The sequence below is a fragment of the Macaca mulatta genome, chromosome 3 (assembly GCF_049350105.2).
Source record: "Macaca mulatta isolate MMU2019108-1 chromosome 3, T2T-MMU8v2.0, whole genome shotgun sequence".
NCBI classification, from domain to species: domain Eukaryota; kingdom Metazoa; phylum Chordata; class Mammalia; order Primates; family Cercopithecidae; genus Macaca; species Macaca mulatta.
This window is the reverse complement of record NC_133408.1, coordinates 84,962,112-84,977,464: the sequence shown is the minus strand read 5'-3', so window position 1 is coordinate 84,977,464 and position 15,353 is coordinate 84,962,112. Positions and strand designations below refer to the sequence as shown.

At 42.2% G+C, this 15,353-nt stretch overlaps 1 protein-coding gene across 5 annotated transcripts in view; it reads left to right on the top strand.

Moving 5' to 3' along the window:
* HECW1 (HECT, C2 and WW domain containing E3 ubiquitin protein ligase 1) overlaps window positions 1-15,353 on the top strand; it is a 458,832-nt gene that overhangs the window by 287,092 nt on the left and 156,387 nt on the right. For all 5 annotated transcript variants that reach the window (NM_001265810.1, XM_015133529.3, XM_077994791.1 and 2 more), the window contains 1 exon segment: window positions 7,154-7,229. In NM_001265810.1, the coding sequence (NP_001252739.1) occupies window positions 7,154-7,229 (76 nt within the window).

Below are 15,353 nucleotides of genomic sequence, written 5' to 3'. Positions count from 1 at the left end.
CTGGCCCCTTCATTACTTTTAGCAAGTTAAAAGCAGCAGATCTTTGCCTGAAGGAGCTGTACTCCTGGTGCTAAAATCTTGCAGGCCTGTGTGGTCAAAAGCAGAGTAAAGAAAATCATTCCTAATTAACTCATTTCTAATTCGCACCATGAAATCTATAGGATAAATGCCTCATTTTTCCAACCCCTCTCTTTTTCCCCATAGTGATTAGCATAAGAGCCCTGAAATTGGGCAGCCTGTGCCTCGTCTTCAAGGTGGTAAAGAAAGCAAGAGCTGTGCAGACTCTGGAAGCTGGCTTGGTGATGATGGCATCAGAAAGCAAAGGGAGGCCACGCATGGTGGCTCACACCTAGAATCCCAACACATGGGAGGCCAAAGCAAGAGGATCACTGGAGCCCAGAAATTCCAGACCAGCCTGGGCAACATAGTGAGACCCTGTCCCTACAAAAAATTTTTTTAAATTTGCCAGGCATGGTGGTGCACACCTGCAGTCCCAGCTACCCAGGAGTGTGAGGTGGGAGGACCACTTGACCCTAGGAAGTCAAAGCTGCAGTGAGCTATGATGGTGCTACTGCATCCAACCTGGGCAGCACACCAAGCAACTCTTTAAAACCAACAGAGTTGTGGAAGCAGAATATGAACAAAATATGAGCAAAAGAGATGCAAGCAGCCAGGCTAGATCTGAGGAAATGGCACCAGGGGGTTAATAGACTCTATGGAATGAGGCTGATGAGTTCTGAAACTCTTGTTTTAAGTCTTTCAGACCATTGATTCATCTCAAGTGAATTTTGTGAAGTTGTGGCAGGCCAGGTCTCACTAACACAGGTCTCCATTACAACTGTCCCAGCACTGACTGAGGAGCTAGGTTAAACATTAAAAGCTGATTGAGTCAGTGCCCTTTTACAATGGCTGGAATGTAACAAAGAGCCCACCAAGAGTTTTGCCTAGGCTTTTCCTGGGCCTTGAAGCATGACAAGATAACAGGACCCTTTTAGAATTAAATAAGTTTTATTGGGGGTCTGAAAAAACTCCCCAGGCCTCCACAAACAAGTTTATTGGGGTCTAAAGGAACTCCCCAAACCTTTATCATTTGACAGGAGACAAGATAAGTGTAATCACCCTAGCACCTAGACCCATTTCGATTAAATAAACTTACTGAGACTCCAGAAGAAGGTCTTCAGGACTCAGACTTTAGTTACAGATTAAAAGAAGTTAATCCCTTACGTCTTTAGATGAATGCACACTTACACATAGACATATAGCTTAGAAGGTATGGAAGTTCTGGAAAACTTTGTAATTTTGAGTTGGTCTGGTGATAATTTCCAGATCTTCTCCCTGTAACTGGTTACAGAAATAAAAACTCTCTTCCTCCCCAGTTCATCTGTATCTTGTTATTGGGCCACGAGAAATAACAGCCTGACCCTCAGTTTGGTCCGGGAACAAAGTCATTGAATTGTTCTTAGCTCAGCTTTCACATTTGTAAGTGGGAGTGGGAGTGAATGATACCTAATTCTTAAGCAGTTAAAATAGTGCATATGGAAGAACTGGCTCTGTGCTTGGCACATGATTGCCACTCACCTGTGTTGCTTTCCCCACCCCCTTTGATGGGCCTTCTTCTAAATCTTTCATCTAAAGTGTCCCTGAGGTTGGGGAGATTGCCTTGGGATTCAGTTGGCTTATGTTTCTTTTGTTTAGGCCCCTAAGTTGGCTTTACCCTTTCAGTTTACAGGTCTTTCTGTTGGAGATCTTGAAATGTGCTGCCTCCAACAGCAAGCAGTTAGAATGACACACATATAATAAGGGTCTAATGAGGGAAATGCACTCAGCAGTGCTCTGTAAACGAGGGTAAGGTGTGTTTACTTATCTACCATTTACTTGTTTGAACATCTCAGAGATTTGGAGGTGGAAATGGAACTTGGGCCTTTGGTTGGTTGGCTTTTTAGTTTTTGATTCTTGCTGTTTTAAGGTGGCTTTGAGGCCTATCCGATTATTTAATAGACTTTGTCTTGGAGGTAAAAGATACTGAACTTTAGAGGAATCCCTGGATCTCTGATGCAAAGTAGAACTCATCATTCCCTACTTTCAGCTGCCAATACACCGCTGCTTACATATTATTGATAATGTAATGATATTTGCGCCTCATTTTTAGGTTCCATTATTATTATGGAGCCCTGTACTATTCATTTACAAGCAAATCAAAGTTTTCTGGGCCAGATGAATAAGACTCAGTGACATAATGAATTTCAATCTCCGCCTCCTTGTCAATGTAATTGTTCTATAACTAAAACAAACCTTGTCAGCATGTTTAGGGGAAATAATTCTGTAATTACTTGAGAATAATTGTGGGTATGTAAATGGAGTTATCACATCAGAACTGAGCATAACGTGGCCACACTCCTATTGGAAATGCCATGTGCAGTAACGGGAGCAGCCCCAGCTTTTACCCAAAGGAAGTAAACCCAGGTCTGGGCCATTCCAGGAGGCAGCTTAGAAAGTTCTTTGAAATCTCTTGCTTTACCTTCCAAATGCATGCTCATTTGGCATTCAGTCATTTGGCATTTCTTCATATTTGTTCTTAAAATAAAAATAATTTTACCCAAAATTTTGAGTAAAATAATGTTCCCAGGCAGGCACCGTTGCCCCTGGGCATAGCTGCTTACCTCTGGGAACAGAAGGGGCCTGTCTGAGAAGCCCTGATGTCCTGGGAGGCTGGAAGACCTGGGATATAGGTCAACACACATATATGACTGTGTGATTAGATGCTGCTGTGTATTTTTAGCAAACCACCTCATCTTTCATGCAGTGATACTGTGCAAAGAAAGGGTAAAATTTGAATAACATGCTGGAGAGTAAAGGCCGAGGGAGCCCTGTCAACCGAGCCATAGTTTCCGGACTGCTGAAACAGAAGATCCCCTGCCAGGGTGAAAAGAGCTGATCGTCACACTCTTTTACTGAATTGCAGTTTTAGGGGTGTGCAACAGTGGTGTGAATTTATATTTACAACTTTTCAAAAGGCAATTGTAAAGAGAAAATGAGAATGAGAGTAGGAGAGAGAGGCATCTGAATTAACCTCAAAGCCCTTATTTAACTCCAAGAGCTTCTCAATACCCTGCAGAATCTTCTACACCCCACAACAGATTCAGTTTGGAATCTGTTAAACCATTTGCCAAGTAGGCTCTGTTGTGGAAACATTTGGGTGCAAGACATACACAGTGAAACTGCCAGAGCTTCGTCAGAGAGAGAGGGGCAGCAGGACCCAGCACCAAGCAGTTGGAACGGCAGTCAGGCATCAGACAAGCCTCAGAGCAAAGGGAGCTTGTCAGCCCTGAGAAGACAAGCCATCTCCCTGACAGGCCTGCAGCCTCAGGTTGCTCCAGGGTGAAACTATTTGGGCTGAATCTTCACATCATTTTCACAGTCAATAAACTGTAAAGAGTCTGTCTGTGAGTACAGCACATTTCTCAACGTCAAACATGCTTGTGCAACGCATCTCAAGCAAGAAGTCAGGATGTCAAGCTCCCTAAGACTGGGCAAACATTTTTACTTCCTGGAAAATGTTTATTATGGCTACCATTCCCTCCATTTTTGTATCATCAGTGTGGTGCTTAGATGACTTCGTAAATGATGGTAGTAAAACTCCAAGAATATAGGTAGAATTTTATGGAGACTTAAGTGATGTGTCTCCCCACTGAGCTTAGTAGCTTTTAGAAAATATACCTTTTCTTCTTCTTTTTTTTTCATCTACAGACCTGTTTTTGATGCAATAAAGATGAAGAGGCTTCTTTGTAAATACTCTGAATGCCAGCAGAGGAATATTTAAATATGAAGAACCAAAATATGTATGCTTAAAAAGGAAGGAATAAATGTACCATCCTTTGTTATCACTGCATGTTTCAGCTCATTTCAGCTTAGCATGAAATATGCAGTTTAATCCTATACCTTTATAAAAATATACATTGGAATGCACATACTCTATACTTATAATTCTATAAAGCATAATTATTAAAATGATAGTTTCTATTGTTCCCCTAAAGAACTTATATTCTTAGAAAGAGACAAGCTTGGGGTGGACATTTTAAAATTAGAATTAGGGGCCGGGCGCGGTGGCTCAAGACTGTAATCCCAGCACTTTGGGAGGCCAAGGCGGGCGGATCACAAGGTCAGGAGATCGAGACCATCCTGGCTAACACCGTGAAACCCAGTCTCTACTAAAAAAATACAAAAAAACTAGCCGGGCTTGGTAGCAAGCGCCTGTAGTCCCAGCTACTCGGTAGGCTGAGGCAGGAGAATGGTGTGAACCCGGAGGGCGGAGCTTGCAGTGAGCCGAGATCGCACTACTGCACTCCAGCCTGGGGCACAGAGCAAGACTCCGTCTCAAAAAAAAAAAAAAAATTAGAATTAGGAACCAGAGGCTTTAGCCATTGATTGTTAATTGTCCTGGTGGTGCAGTATAGCACTGTGAGGAGGGGTGGTCAGCATGCAGAGGTCTCCCACAGCCATGTCCAGGCACAGGCTTGCAAGAGAAGTAAAGTCCACAGCATTAAGGAATTTGGAAGCCCTGATTATGCCATGAGGACTGGCCACCTTCAGAGTTAAGAAGAGCGTGGTCTAGCCTGAGGATGTGGTCTCTGAACTGATGGCTGATTTCCATTTCTTAGTGTCAGCCATCGATGGGAATAACAAACAGAAAGGAGGAAGGAGAGGGCCCTCTAATGTGAAGAAGGCTAATTGTTATCAAAATGCCAGGGATTTGTTCTATATTGCTCCATGCATAGAAAGCCAATCACTGAGACAGTGAGTATTGCCAGGAAAGAAGGCTTTTTATTTGGGTGATGTTAACTGGGAGAATAGGAGTTAAGTTTCAAATTCATCTCCTTGACCAACTAAAATTGGGGTTTATATATCAGGGAAGGAATGTAAAAGAGGAACAAACGAGGAGTCTAAGGAACTAAGGTAGACGAATAAGTGGTCTGGCATCCATTGGTCTAGATCTGGGCATCTGGTGAGTTTCAGTCTCTCACCTGAGAGTCAGTTTCCTGAGGGAGGAATTCCAATGAGACTGTAACTGCCCAAAGGGTGCACCTTGCCCACTGCCTAGGCGGAGCCAATTCATCAAGACAGGGGAATTGCAATAGAGAAAGAGTAATTCACGCAGAGCCAACTGTGTGAGAGACCAGAGTTTTATTATTACTCAAATCCATCTCCCTGAGCATTCAGGAAACAGAGTTTTTAAGGATAACTTGGTGGGAAGGGGTGGGGTAGGGGGTGGGGAGGTGGAAGCTAGTGAGCCAGGAATGCTGATTGGTCAGAGATGAAATCATAGGGAGTCGGAGCCGTCTTCTGGCAGTGAGTCAGTTCCTGGGTGGGGGCCACAAGATCAGACAAGCCAGTTTGTTGATCTTGGTGGTGCCAACTGATCCATCAAGTGCGGGGTCTGTGAAATAGCTCAAACACTGATCTCAGGAGCAGTTTAGGGAGGGCCAGAATCTTGTAGCCTCCAGCTGCATGACTCCTAAACCATAATTTCTAACCTTGTAGCTAATGTTAGTCCTACAAAGGCAATCTAGTCTCCTGGCAAGAAGGAGGTCTGCTTTGGGAAAGGACTATTACCATCTTTGTTTAAACTATAAACTATAAACTACATTTCTCCTGAAGTTAGTTCAGCCTGTGCCCAGGAATGAACAAGGACAGCTTGGAGGTTAGAAGCAAGATGGAATCAGTTAAGTTAGATCTCTTTCACGTCTCAGTCATAATTTTGCAATGGCAGCTTTAAGACAAATGTAAGTTTCAAGTTTTCATAACATCTCAGGACCTATGAGAGTTTTGACTCACCAATCCTGGCCATGTTTTACTCTGATTCTTATCAAATGAGACTCTAAGGGACAGATATGTGTCAAAGAGTTTGACAGTCTCTTATCTGGCCTGGTTCAGGCCTGGCCATTCCATATGTCACTCCATTGGTTGGCTCCCTCTGCTGAACAGCCCAGGATCCCTGAGATGAACATCACAGTTGGGCCTCAGGGCAATCATACCAAGATTTGTCCACAAGCTGCAGCCAAGCTCACAGGGTCACCAGGGGCACCTGCTTCAGTGTGAAAAGATGAATAATAATCCCTTTGTACTCCACCTGGCTGAAGTGTGAGCCCTGGGATGCCCAGTCATTACTCCTGGTCTCATATCAGGCAGGTTGATGTGAATATCCAGTCACAACCTATACAGCATCAAGAATACTAAGAGAAGAAAGAAAAAGACTGAACCCACGCAACCTACAAATAATGAGACTCTGAACAAGAGATTACAGATATTTTCATTTTTCTCTTCCTAGTACAGATTATCTTCTAAAAAATGGACACTGTGGATTTGCTTAATACCCAGAGTTTTAAAATTATTTTCTGCAAACATACAACACATGCAAAAGTAAATAGGAAGTACCTTCAAATACCCAAAATCATTTCTGAATAAAACCTTCCTAGAAGAGAATGGGAGCAAAAACTAGCTATTTTGATTAACCTATTACTAAATATTGAGCAATGATGAAAAACAAAACATTTTAGCAACATTGTTTTCAAATACCTACTAGACTCCAGATAATCCATATAGTAATTGTGTTCTGAAATTTCCCAGGAAGGCAACTGATTAATTAAGAGAGAGCTCAGAAGAGCTGCTTAATGCCACATTCAGGCTCCTCCCCAGCAGTTTCCTGGAAATCCCTAAATAATAATAAGTGGAGATGCAGCAGTTCAACACTCTACTTTGCTAAATGGAAATACATTATAATTACGATAGTAAACATCTATTGACCTATCATTCTAGTGCCTTAGGCCCTGCTTTAATAAATACTTTTTGAAAATTTGAATGTGAAAAGACATTGTTTGCATAAGTAGTTACAAAGGGTCTTTTCTATTACAGTAATTATGTTTGTTGATTTCCATTTTCCTGAAAAGTACCCATCACCCCCACTAGCAGATCCTCTACTACTGGGAAAAACATTAGCTTGCTAGAAGCTTGTCTTAATCAATAGTTACCCAGTGAAATCACTGTCTTCGTTGCCTGTAGCTGGTAAAATAACTGTGAATAAGCATGATTGTGTTGAAGTGTGAATATCCATTTCAGTGCTTGTTTTGCTTGTCTCCCATTTTCCTTCTTTTTACAGATTTTTAAAAGCATCGGCGCTGATGAGACTGTACAAGGACAAGGAAGTCGGAGGCTGATCAGCTTCTCTCTCTCAGGTATGTTTTGCTCACCTAGAGACTTTGTGGAGAGAATAAGAATGTCAACCGAGAACGAGGACACTCGCTTCCATTTGACTCTTACCTACAAGTCAGTCAACCTCTCTGTGCCTCAGTTTCTCAATCTGTAAAGCAAAAATGTTTTTTAAATCTGTTCAATTTCCCTTGACCACATAAGGATAATAGAGAGCTTAGGAAGTAATAGATGTGAAAGCATGTTGAGATGACGGGAAGAGAGGCTCCAGTTGTACCTTTCCCCCAGGGCCACACAGCAGTAGTTGAGCATATACTAGGGGAGGTAAGGAAAACCTGGGAAGAGACGCAGCTATTCAACTCTTTGTCTAAACAAAACCTCACATGGGGCACAACTGGCAAAACAGATAACTGAGCCACTCAAAAATGCACATTCATGGGAAAAAAATCGGTGGAATCCAATTAAGTCTGTTAACCAATAATATTTTCGTTTAATATTTAAGAGTAAGTTAACGTTTTAGTTTTCATGAAGGTACCATGGTTCTGTCTGTCATGTGTGTCTGCATGAAGAGAGTCCACCAACAGGCTTTGTGTGAGCAACAAGGCTGTTTATTTCACCTGGGTGCAGGTGGGCTGAGTCCTAAAAGAGAGTCAGCAAAGGGTGGTGAGATTATCATTAGTTCTTATAGGTTTGGGATAGGCGGTGGAGTTAGGAGCAATATTTCATGGGCAGGGGGTGGATCTCACAAAGTACATTCTCTTTTTTTTTTTTTTTTTGAGACAAAGTCTAGCTCTCTCGCCCAGGCTGGAGTGCAGTGGCCCGATCTTGGCTCATTGCAAGCTTCACCTCCCAGGTTCACGCCGTTCTCCTGCCTCAGCCTCCTGAGTAGCTGGGACTACAGGAGCCCGCCACCACGCCTGGCTAAATTTTTTTGTATTTTTAGTAGAGACGGGGTTTCGCTGTGTTAGCCAGGATGCTCTTGATCTCCTGACCTCGTGATCCACTGGCCTCAGCCTCCCAAAGTGCTAGGATTACAGGGGTGAGCTTCCGCGCCCAGCCTGCAAAGTACCTTCTTCAGGGCGGGGGAGTATCACAAAGTACGTTATTGCAAGGACGGGGAGGGAGTATTGTCATAAGGTCAATTGATCAGCTAGGGTGGGGCAGGAACAGATCACAATGCTGGAATGTCATCTTTTGTGGTTCTTCAGTTGCTTCAGGCCATCTGGATGTATACCTGAAGGTCACAGGGGATATGATGGCTTAGCTTGGGCTCAGATGCCTGACACCATCATATGTTAATAATGGGACAAACTGGGCAAAGGGTATGTGGGAAATCTTTGTATTATCTTTGGAACTCTTCTATAAACCCAGAATTATTTAAAAATTAAAAGTTCAGGGCTGGGCATGGTGGGCGTGGTAATCCCAGCACTTTGGGAGGCCAAGGTGAGCAGATCACCTGAGGTCAGAAGTTTGAGACCAGCCTGGCCAACTTGGCAAAACCTCATCTCTGCTAAAAATACAAAACTTAGCCAGGCATGGTGGCGGGCTCCTGTAGTCCCAGCTACTTGGGAGGCTGAGGCAGGAGAAACACTTGAACGTGGGAAGTGGAGGTTGCATTGAGCTGAGATTGCACCACTGTACTCCAGCCTGAGCAACAGAGTGAGACTCCATCTCAAAAATAAATAAATAAATAAATAATAAATAAATAAATAAATGTTTAAAAGGAAAACTGAGCTGTTCTGGCTAACATGAGATATACAAAGCTCAGGGCCTCACACACTCAATCCCACCCTAAACAGTCTTTAAGGGGACACAGCAGCATAAAGCCTGAGGATTCTGTTGAGCAACAGTTGGAAAACTACTACCTTAGCTTGTCAAATCAACAGATGTTGCAGGCCTTGAATGCCAGGGGTCACAGACATGAAGTGCATGTGCCTCCTTGGGAGCTACACTGTTAACTGGGCTTTCAAGTCTAAGTGAGCCAGTAAAGCAAATATGTTTTGATCCATTGACAGTGTTAGCATGTGTATAGCTATGCTGAAGAAAAAAAAAAAAAGAAGAAAAAACTTGTAACCACCCAATGCGTTTACCTTGCCCACTGCCTAGACAGAGCCGATTTATCAAGAGAGGGGAATTGCAATAGAGAAAGAGTAATTCACACAAAACCGGCTGTGCAAGAGACCAGAGTTTTAGTATCACTCAAATCAGTCTCCCCGAGAATTCGGGCATCAGAATTTTTAAGGATAGTTTGGTTGAGTAGGGGCCAGTGAGTCAGGAGTGCCGATGGGTTAGGTTGAAGATGAAATCCTAAGGAGTTGAAGCTGTCCTCCTGTGCTGAGTCAGTTCCTGGGTGGGGGCCACAAGATCAGATGAGCCAGTTTAGCCACCTGGGTGGTGCCCGCTGATCCATCAAGTACAGGGTCTGCAAAATATCTCAAGCACTAATCTTAGGTTTTACAATAGTGACATTACCTCCAGGAGCAATTTGGGAGTAGTCAGAATCTTGTAGCCTCCAGCTGCATGACTCCTAAATCATAATTTATAATCTTTTGACTAATTTGTTAGTCCTACAAATGCAGTCTAGTCTCCAGGCGAGAAGGGGGTTTGTTTCAGGAAAGGTCTGCTATTGTTTTTGTTTCAAAGGTAAACCATAAACTAAGTTCCTCCCAAAGTTAATTGGGCCTGTGCCCAGGAATGAACAAAGATAGCTTATAGGTTAGACACAAGGTGGAGTTGGTTTGGTCAGATTTCTTTCACTGTCTCAGTTATAATTTTGCAATGGTGGTTTCAGCTCACTAATTTTGTACTTCTAAGGCAAAAGCTAGCAACTCCTATTGAAATGCTTAAGAAATAACAATTATTAGAACCAACCTTCAAAAACAGTAAAAACAAGGAATGCTGCACAACTATGTGCCAGAAACCAAGAGGAATTATCACTAACCAAAGCTCCAGTGAAGTCCAAGTCGTGAAGCCCAAGAGGAATGCCATGCACAGTGAGCAGGGCAGGGCTGTGGAGGGGACAGTCTCTATTCCTTCATCTCTGCTTTGCCTCTGCCATGAGGACATGGGCTCACAGACCTACCAGAGGAGGAAGCCCCGCCACCATCACCCCAACTTGGTTCACAAAGCTACTTTATAAGGTGATCAGGGTTGGTTCATCTCCTGCAGTCCCCAAACACATCACTTTTTCTACATTTATTCCAAGACAACAATTCCCGGCAAAGGAAAGTGACTAGGGATATAAAGTTAGTAGCTAGCAGAGCAAGCTTGGAATGGTCATGGATATATAATGCTTAATAGTTGGCTGTGTATATGTGTGTTGCGTTCACTATGTCTGCCTAGGACAAAAAGCAAATACTGCTGAAACTATCAAAATAAATTCCATGCGGCCAGGCATGGTGGTTCATACCTATAATCCCAGCACTTTGGGAGGCCAAGGCAGAAGGATTGCTTGAGCCCAGGAGTTTGAGACCACCTGCGTAATATAACAAGATCCCATCTCTACAAAAAGTTAAAAAAGCCAGCCATGGTGGCATGTACCTATAGTCCCAGCTACTCAGGAGGCTGGGGCAGGAGGATCACTTGAGCCCAGGAGTTAGAGGCTGCAGTGAGCTCTAATTGTGCCACTGTACTCCAGGCTGGGTGACAAAGCAAGACCCTGCTTCAAAAGACTAAAATAAAAATAAATTCCATGCCTCAAAAAAAAAAAAAGACAAAACAGAAAGATCAACAAAGCCCACAAAATGTCAAAAATTTGCTCCATGCTGGTCAGCTCTGAGTATAAGAGCAGAGCTGAGGATTCCAGCAACAACCAGTTGGACAACCAAACTCACTAAAGATGGACAAATGCCAGGACTACATGACATGCTCATAGGTAAACAATAGAAATTTTTACTTGAACAATGTGTGGAGAAAATACTCTACCCTATTAAAAAGTTGAAGACTATAATACTCAAGAGAAAAAGAAACTATTCTATTGACAGATACCTACTAAAGAAAACTAAAATATTTATCACTCATCTGCTTGTACCCTCAACAAAATAGAGGGAAGTACAGAGCATATTAACTAAGAGATCAAAGATGAGAAAAGATGATAAGGGAGTTTTTTAAAGCTTGCAAAAATAGAAACTTAGAAAGTCAAGTGTATTTGCTTTCTCTTGCTGCTATAACAAATTGCCACCAACTTAGTGGCTTAAACAACACAAATGTACTATTACTGTTCTACAGGTCAGAAGTCCAGAATGAATGTTAAGGGACTAAAATCAAGCTGTCAGCCAGGCTGCTTCCTTCTGGGGGCTCTGGTGCAAATCCATCCCTTGCCTCTTTCAGCTTCTAGGGGCTGCCAGCATTCTTTGGTTCATGGCTACATTGCTCCAATCTCTGCTTCTCTCATCACATTGCCGTCTCCTCACTTTGCTCTTCCTGCCTCCATCTGACAAGGACTCTGTGATTACATTGCACCCTCCTGGACAGTCCAAGATAAATCTCTCTACTGCAAGATCCTTAACTTAATCACTCTGCAGAGTCCCTTTTACCATGTAAGGTAACATATTCATAGGCTCCAAGGATTAGGATGTGAACATCTTTGTGGGGTCTACCACAGTCAATAAGAGATTTAAAATAAACTCTAAAAAGTACAATCACAGAATTAAAAGCCTGCAAAAGCAGTACAGAGCACAAGCACCACTACAGAAAGGGAATCAGTGATATGACAGTCTCTTGAGAGTCTCTCCCAGAAGGCATCAATGAAGGGCAAAGCCCAAAATGGATGAGGGAAAAAAGATGAATGGCACATACAGAGCCAACACATAATCAGTGTTTTTGATGAAGAAATCAGAACAAACTGAACAGAAACAGTAATAGAAGAAAACTTGCTTAAGTTGAAGATAATTTTGAGTATTTAAATTAAAGAAGACCATCAGGTGCTCAGAAAAAGAAATGTATATGAAGAGACCAACACCTAGACAAATCTCATTTAAAAAGATTTTTTTTTTTTCAAATATAGCCACAGTAGACATCTGGGCTGAAAATGCATGATACGTACAAAAGAACAATCCTCATGCTAATCTCAGACTTGTCTTCTGAGATGCCAAAATAAAGAAGCAAAGCCTACCAAGTGATAGGGACAGGAGACAGGGAAATACAGGATAGAAGAGGGCAGTTCCACTTTGGGAGGCCGAGACGGGCGGATCACGAGGTCAGGAGATCGAGACCATCCTGGCTAACACAATGAAACCCCGTCTCCACTAAAAATACAAAAAAATTAGCCGGGCGTGGTGGCGGCGCCTGTAGTCCCAGCTACTCGGGAGGCTGAGGCAGGAGAATGGCGGGAACCCGGGAGGCGGAGCTTGCAGTGAGCCGAGATCGCGCCACTGCACTCCAGCCTGGGCGACAGAGCGAGACTCCGCCTCAAAAAAAAAAAAAAAAAAAAAAAAAAAAAAAAAAAAAAAAGAAGAGGGCAGTTCCCCAGCAAAGGCCCCACCCTCAATCCTGGAAACCCACGGCCCTAAATGGGAACAGGCATTCATGTTTTCACACCCAAATGTTGCCTTTTGGCCCGCCATGCCCCTCTTTCTTGTACCCATATAAGCCCCATATCCCAGGCTCCACAAGCAGATGAACAGAAGAGCAGAGCAACAGAAGAGTGGCACGGCAGAGAAGGAGAGAAGAGAAGGAGCATCCGAATGTTGAGAGGAGTTCAGCTGGGGAAGGTCGAAGAGGAGATCAGCTGAGGGACAGCCAAACTCCAGGGGAAGATCATCTTCCCACTCCATCTTCTTTCTAGCTCCCCATTCATCCTGCTGAGAGCTGCCTCCACCAATCACTAAAACCCCTGCATTCACCATCCTTTGAGTTGGTGTGTGATCTGATTCTTCCTGGACGCCAGATAAGGATCCAGATACCAGGAGGGCAATGAGTTGGTTAACACTTAAGCCACCCGCAGACAGCAGAGCTAAAGGAGCACTGTAACGTACCCACTGGGGCTTCAGGAGTCACAGACACCCTCCCCTAGATGCTACCTCAGGGCCGGAGCCCAAAAGCACTCACCCCAGCTCCTGCACCTGCCTGTCTGCATGTTCCCTCTCCCGTAAGGGGTTTGAGCATAGGAGCCACACCCCTGTTGCATGTCCTGTGCGGGGGAGGTGGGGTGAGGGAACTCTCCCATTTCACAAGTTCTAAGGGGAGAATTTTTTTACCCAAGATTTCCATGTCCACCAGATTTTCATTTATGTGGGAGGGCAAGAGGAACACCCTCAGGTTTATAAGGGCTCAAAGACTCCACCCTTACACCTCACTTCAAAATAATATGTGAGCATGTACTCCAGCATACGGAGATAAAATCCAAGAAAACTTGAGAATTGGAGACATTGCAATATAAAAAGACTGATTTTCTTTTTAGGGTTTGAAAGGAGAAATAACCAGAAAGTAGATGATGGAATTGCCATCTTAGAAAGCTCCAAGAGTACAATGAACATATCAAAGCAAGATTGCTCATGCAAATGCTTTAATTGTCAAGTCTTTTTATATTTCCTGTTTTTACCACTTCCTGGAGGTAACACATTTTCTAGGTAAATATTATCACTTTAATTTTCAATGAAGTGCACTTTTAGCATTCTAACTGAAAAAATCAGAAATGCAAACAAAGATTTATTTACAAATATATTGGAGACAACTTAAATATTCAAAATTAGGGCTTGGTTAAATAAATTACCATAGAGTCAATTTATTAAATACTGTATACCCTTAAGAATTGTGTATACAAAATGTTCTAAAAGGCATAGGAACATCCTTATGATGTTGTTGGTGTGGGAAATAATTTTTCCTCTAGTTTTCTTAGGTTCTTGGCTGAGGACCCCCTGTAACAGAAGATAGATTAATAAGAGAAAAACAAACAAGTTATTAACATGTATATCTTATGTATACATAGGAGATACCCAGGGAAAATGAGTAAATCTCAAAGATATGGTTTAGAATTTCAGCTTATATAATGTCTTCAACAAAGAACGGTTCAATTTTTAGTGAAGTGACAGGGCAAAGGAAAAGGACTTTGAGTCTTCAAGGGCAGCAAGTTCTGGGAAGGCTATGGTATGGTAGATAGATGCTGTTTAGTACAGTTTATTATGCAGATTCATCTGGTGCTGTCTCCTGGTTGGTACTGGTCTGAAGTCATCTCTGGTGATCAACCTTTGATCCCCCTGGTAGAAAGCGGAAGAGGGACACCTTTGTAAATTTATGCCCTGCTTTTGGGAAAATAGCAAGAGGGCAAAGAGCTTTTCTTTTATCTACTTCTTCTCAGTTGTCTTCAGCTCTAAATAATCCTTATACCAAAGTCACAGATTTTGGGATGTTGTTTCCCGGGCTCTCACATATAATGGGGTGATATATTCTGGTGTCTTACACATATAATGCAAGTCAAAAGAAAAATCTTGGATGCAATAATGAATATGCAATATGTTCTCAACCGTGCAAAGAAAAATACTAGGAGGAAATAAGGTTTGGCAAAGGTTGCCACTGGTGGGGAGGAGGTACTTACTTGAAATAAATAATTATTTCCATTAGTTATTTGAAATAACTTTAAAATCCTATTTTTTATTCTATATTTTTAAGTATTGTAATAAATGTACATATGTTTATCACCAGAACCAAAAAATACAGGCAAAAATGAGAGGAAATTAACTATTCTCCTTTAACGTAGCATTTACTTTTGGAAAATTCTAGAACTCTACATGCTGTTATGGACATTTCTCCCAACAGTCTCATAGTGGAAAACATTAAGACCTGAAAGAGTTAAATTGGTTTACTCAAAGTTACAAAGTTCAATAGTGAGTGTTCCCAAATGACTAGCAGTCCAGTGCCTTTAAAATTGTACCTCCTATTGCAGCAGTTTTCAAATACTTTTATTCCATGAAACGTATATCTCATTGAGTATTCAGACTGAACTTAAATACATAAGTCTTTATAAAGGAAAGTGTAAACATTTGCTGAAGGACAGGAAAGAAGACCTGTACAAATGAAGAAACATGTGCCCTTGAGTGGAAGTCTCTGTTTTCTAAAGCTACTAATTATCCCAAAGCTAATGTATAAATTCATTGCAGTTCTAATAAAAATCTAAGTGTTTTGAAAGGAGTTATTAAAATTTAATAAGATTC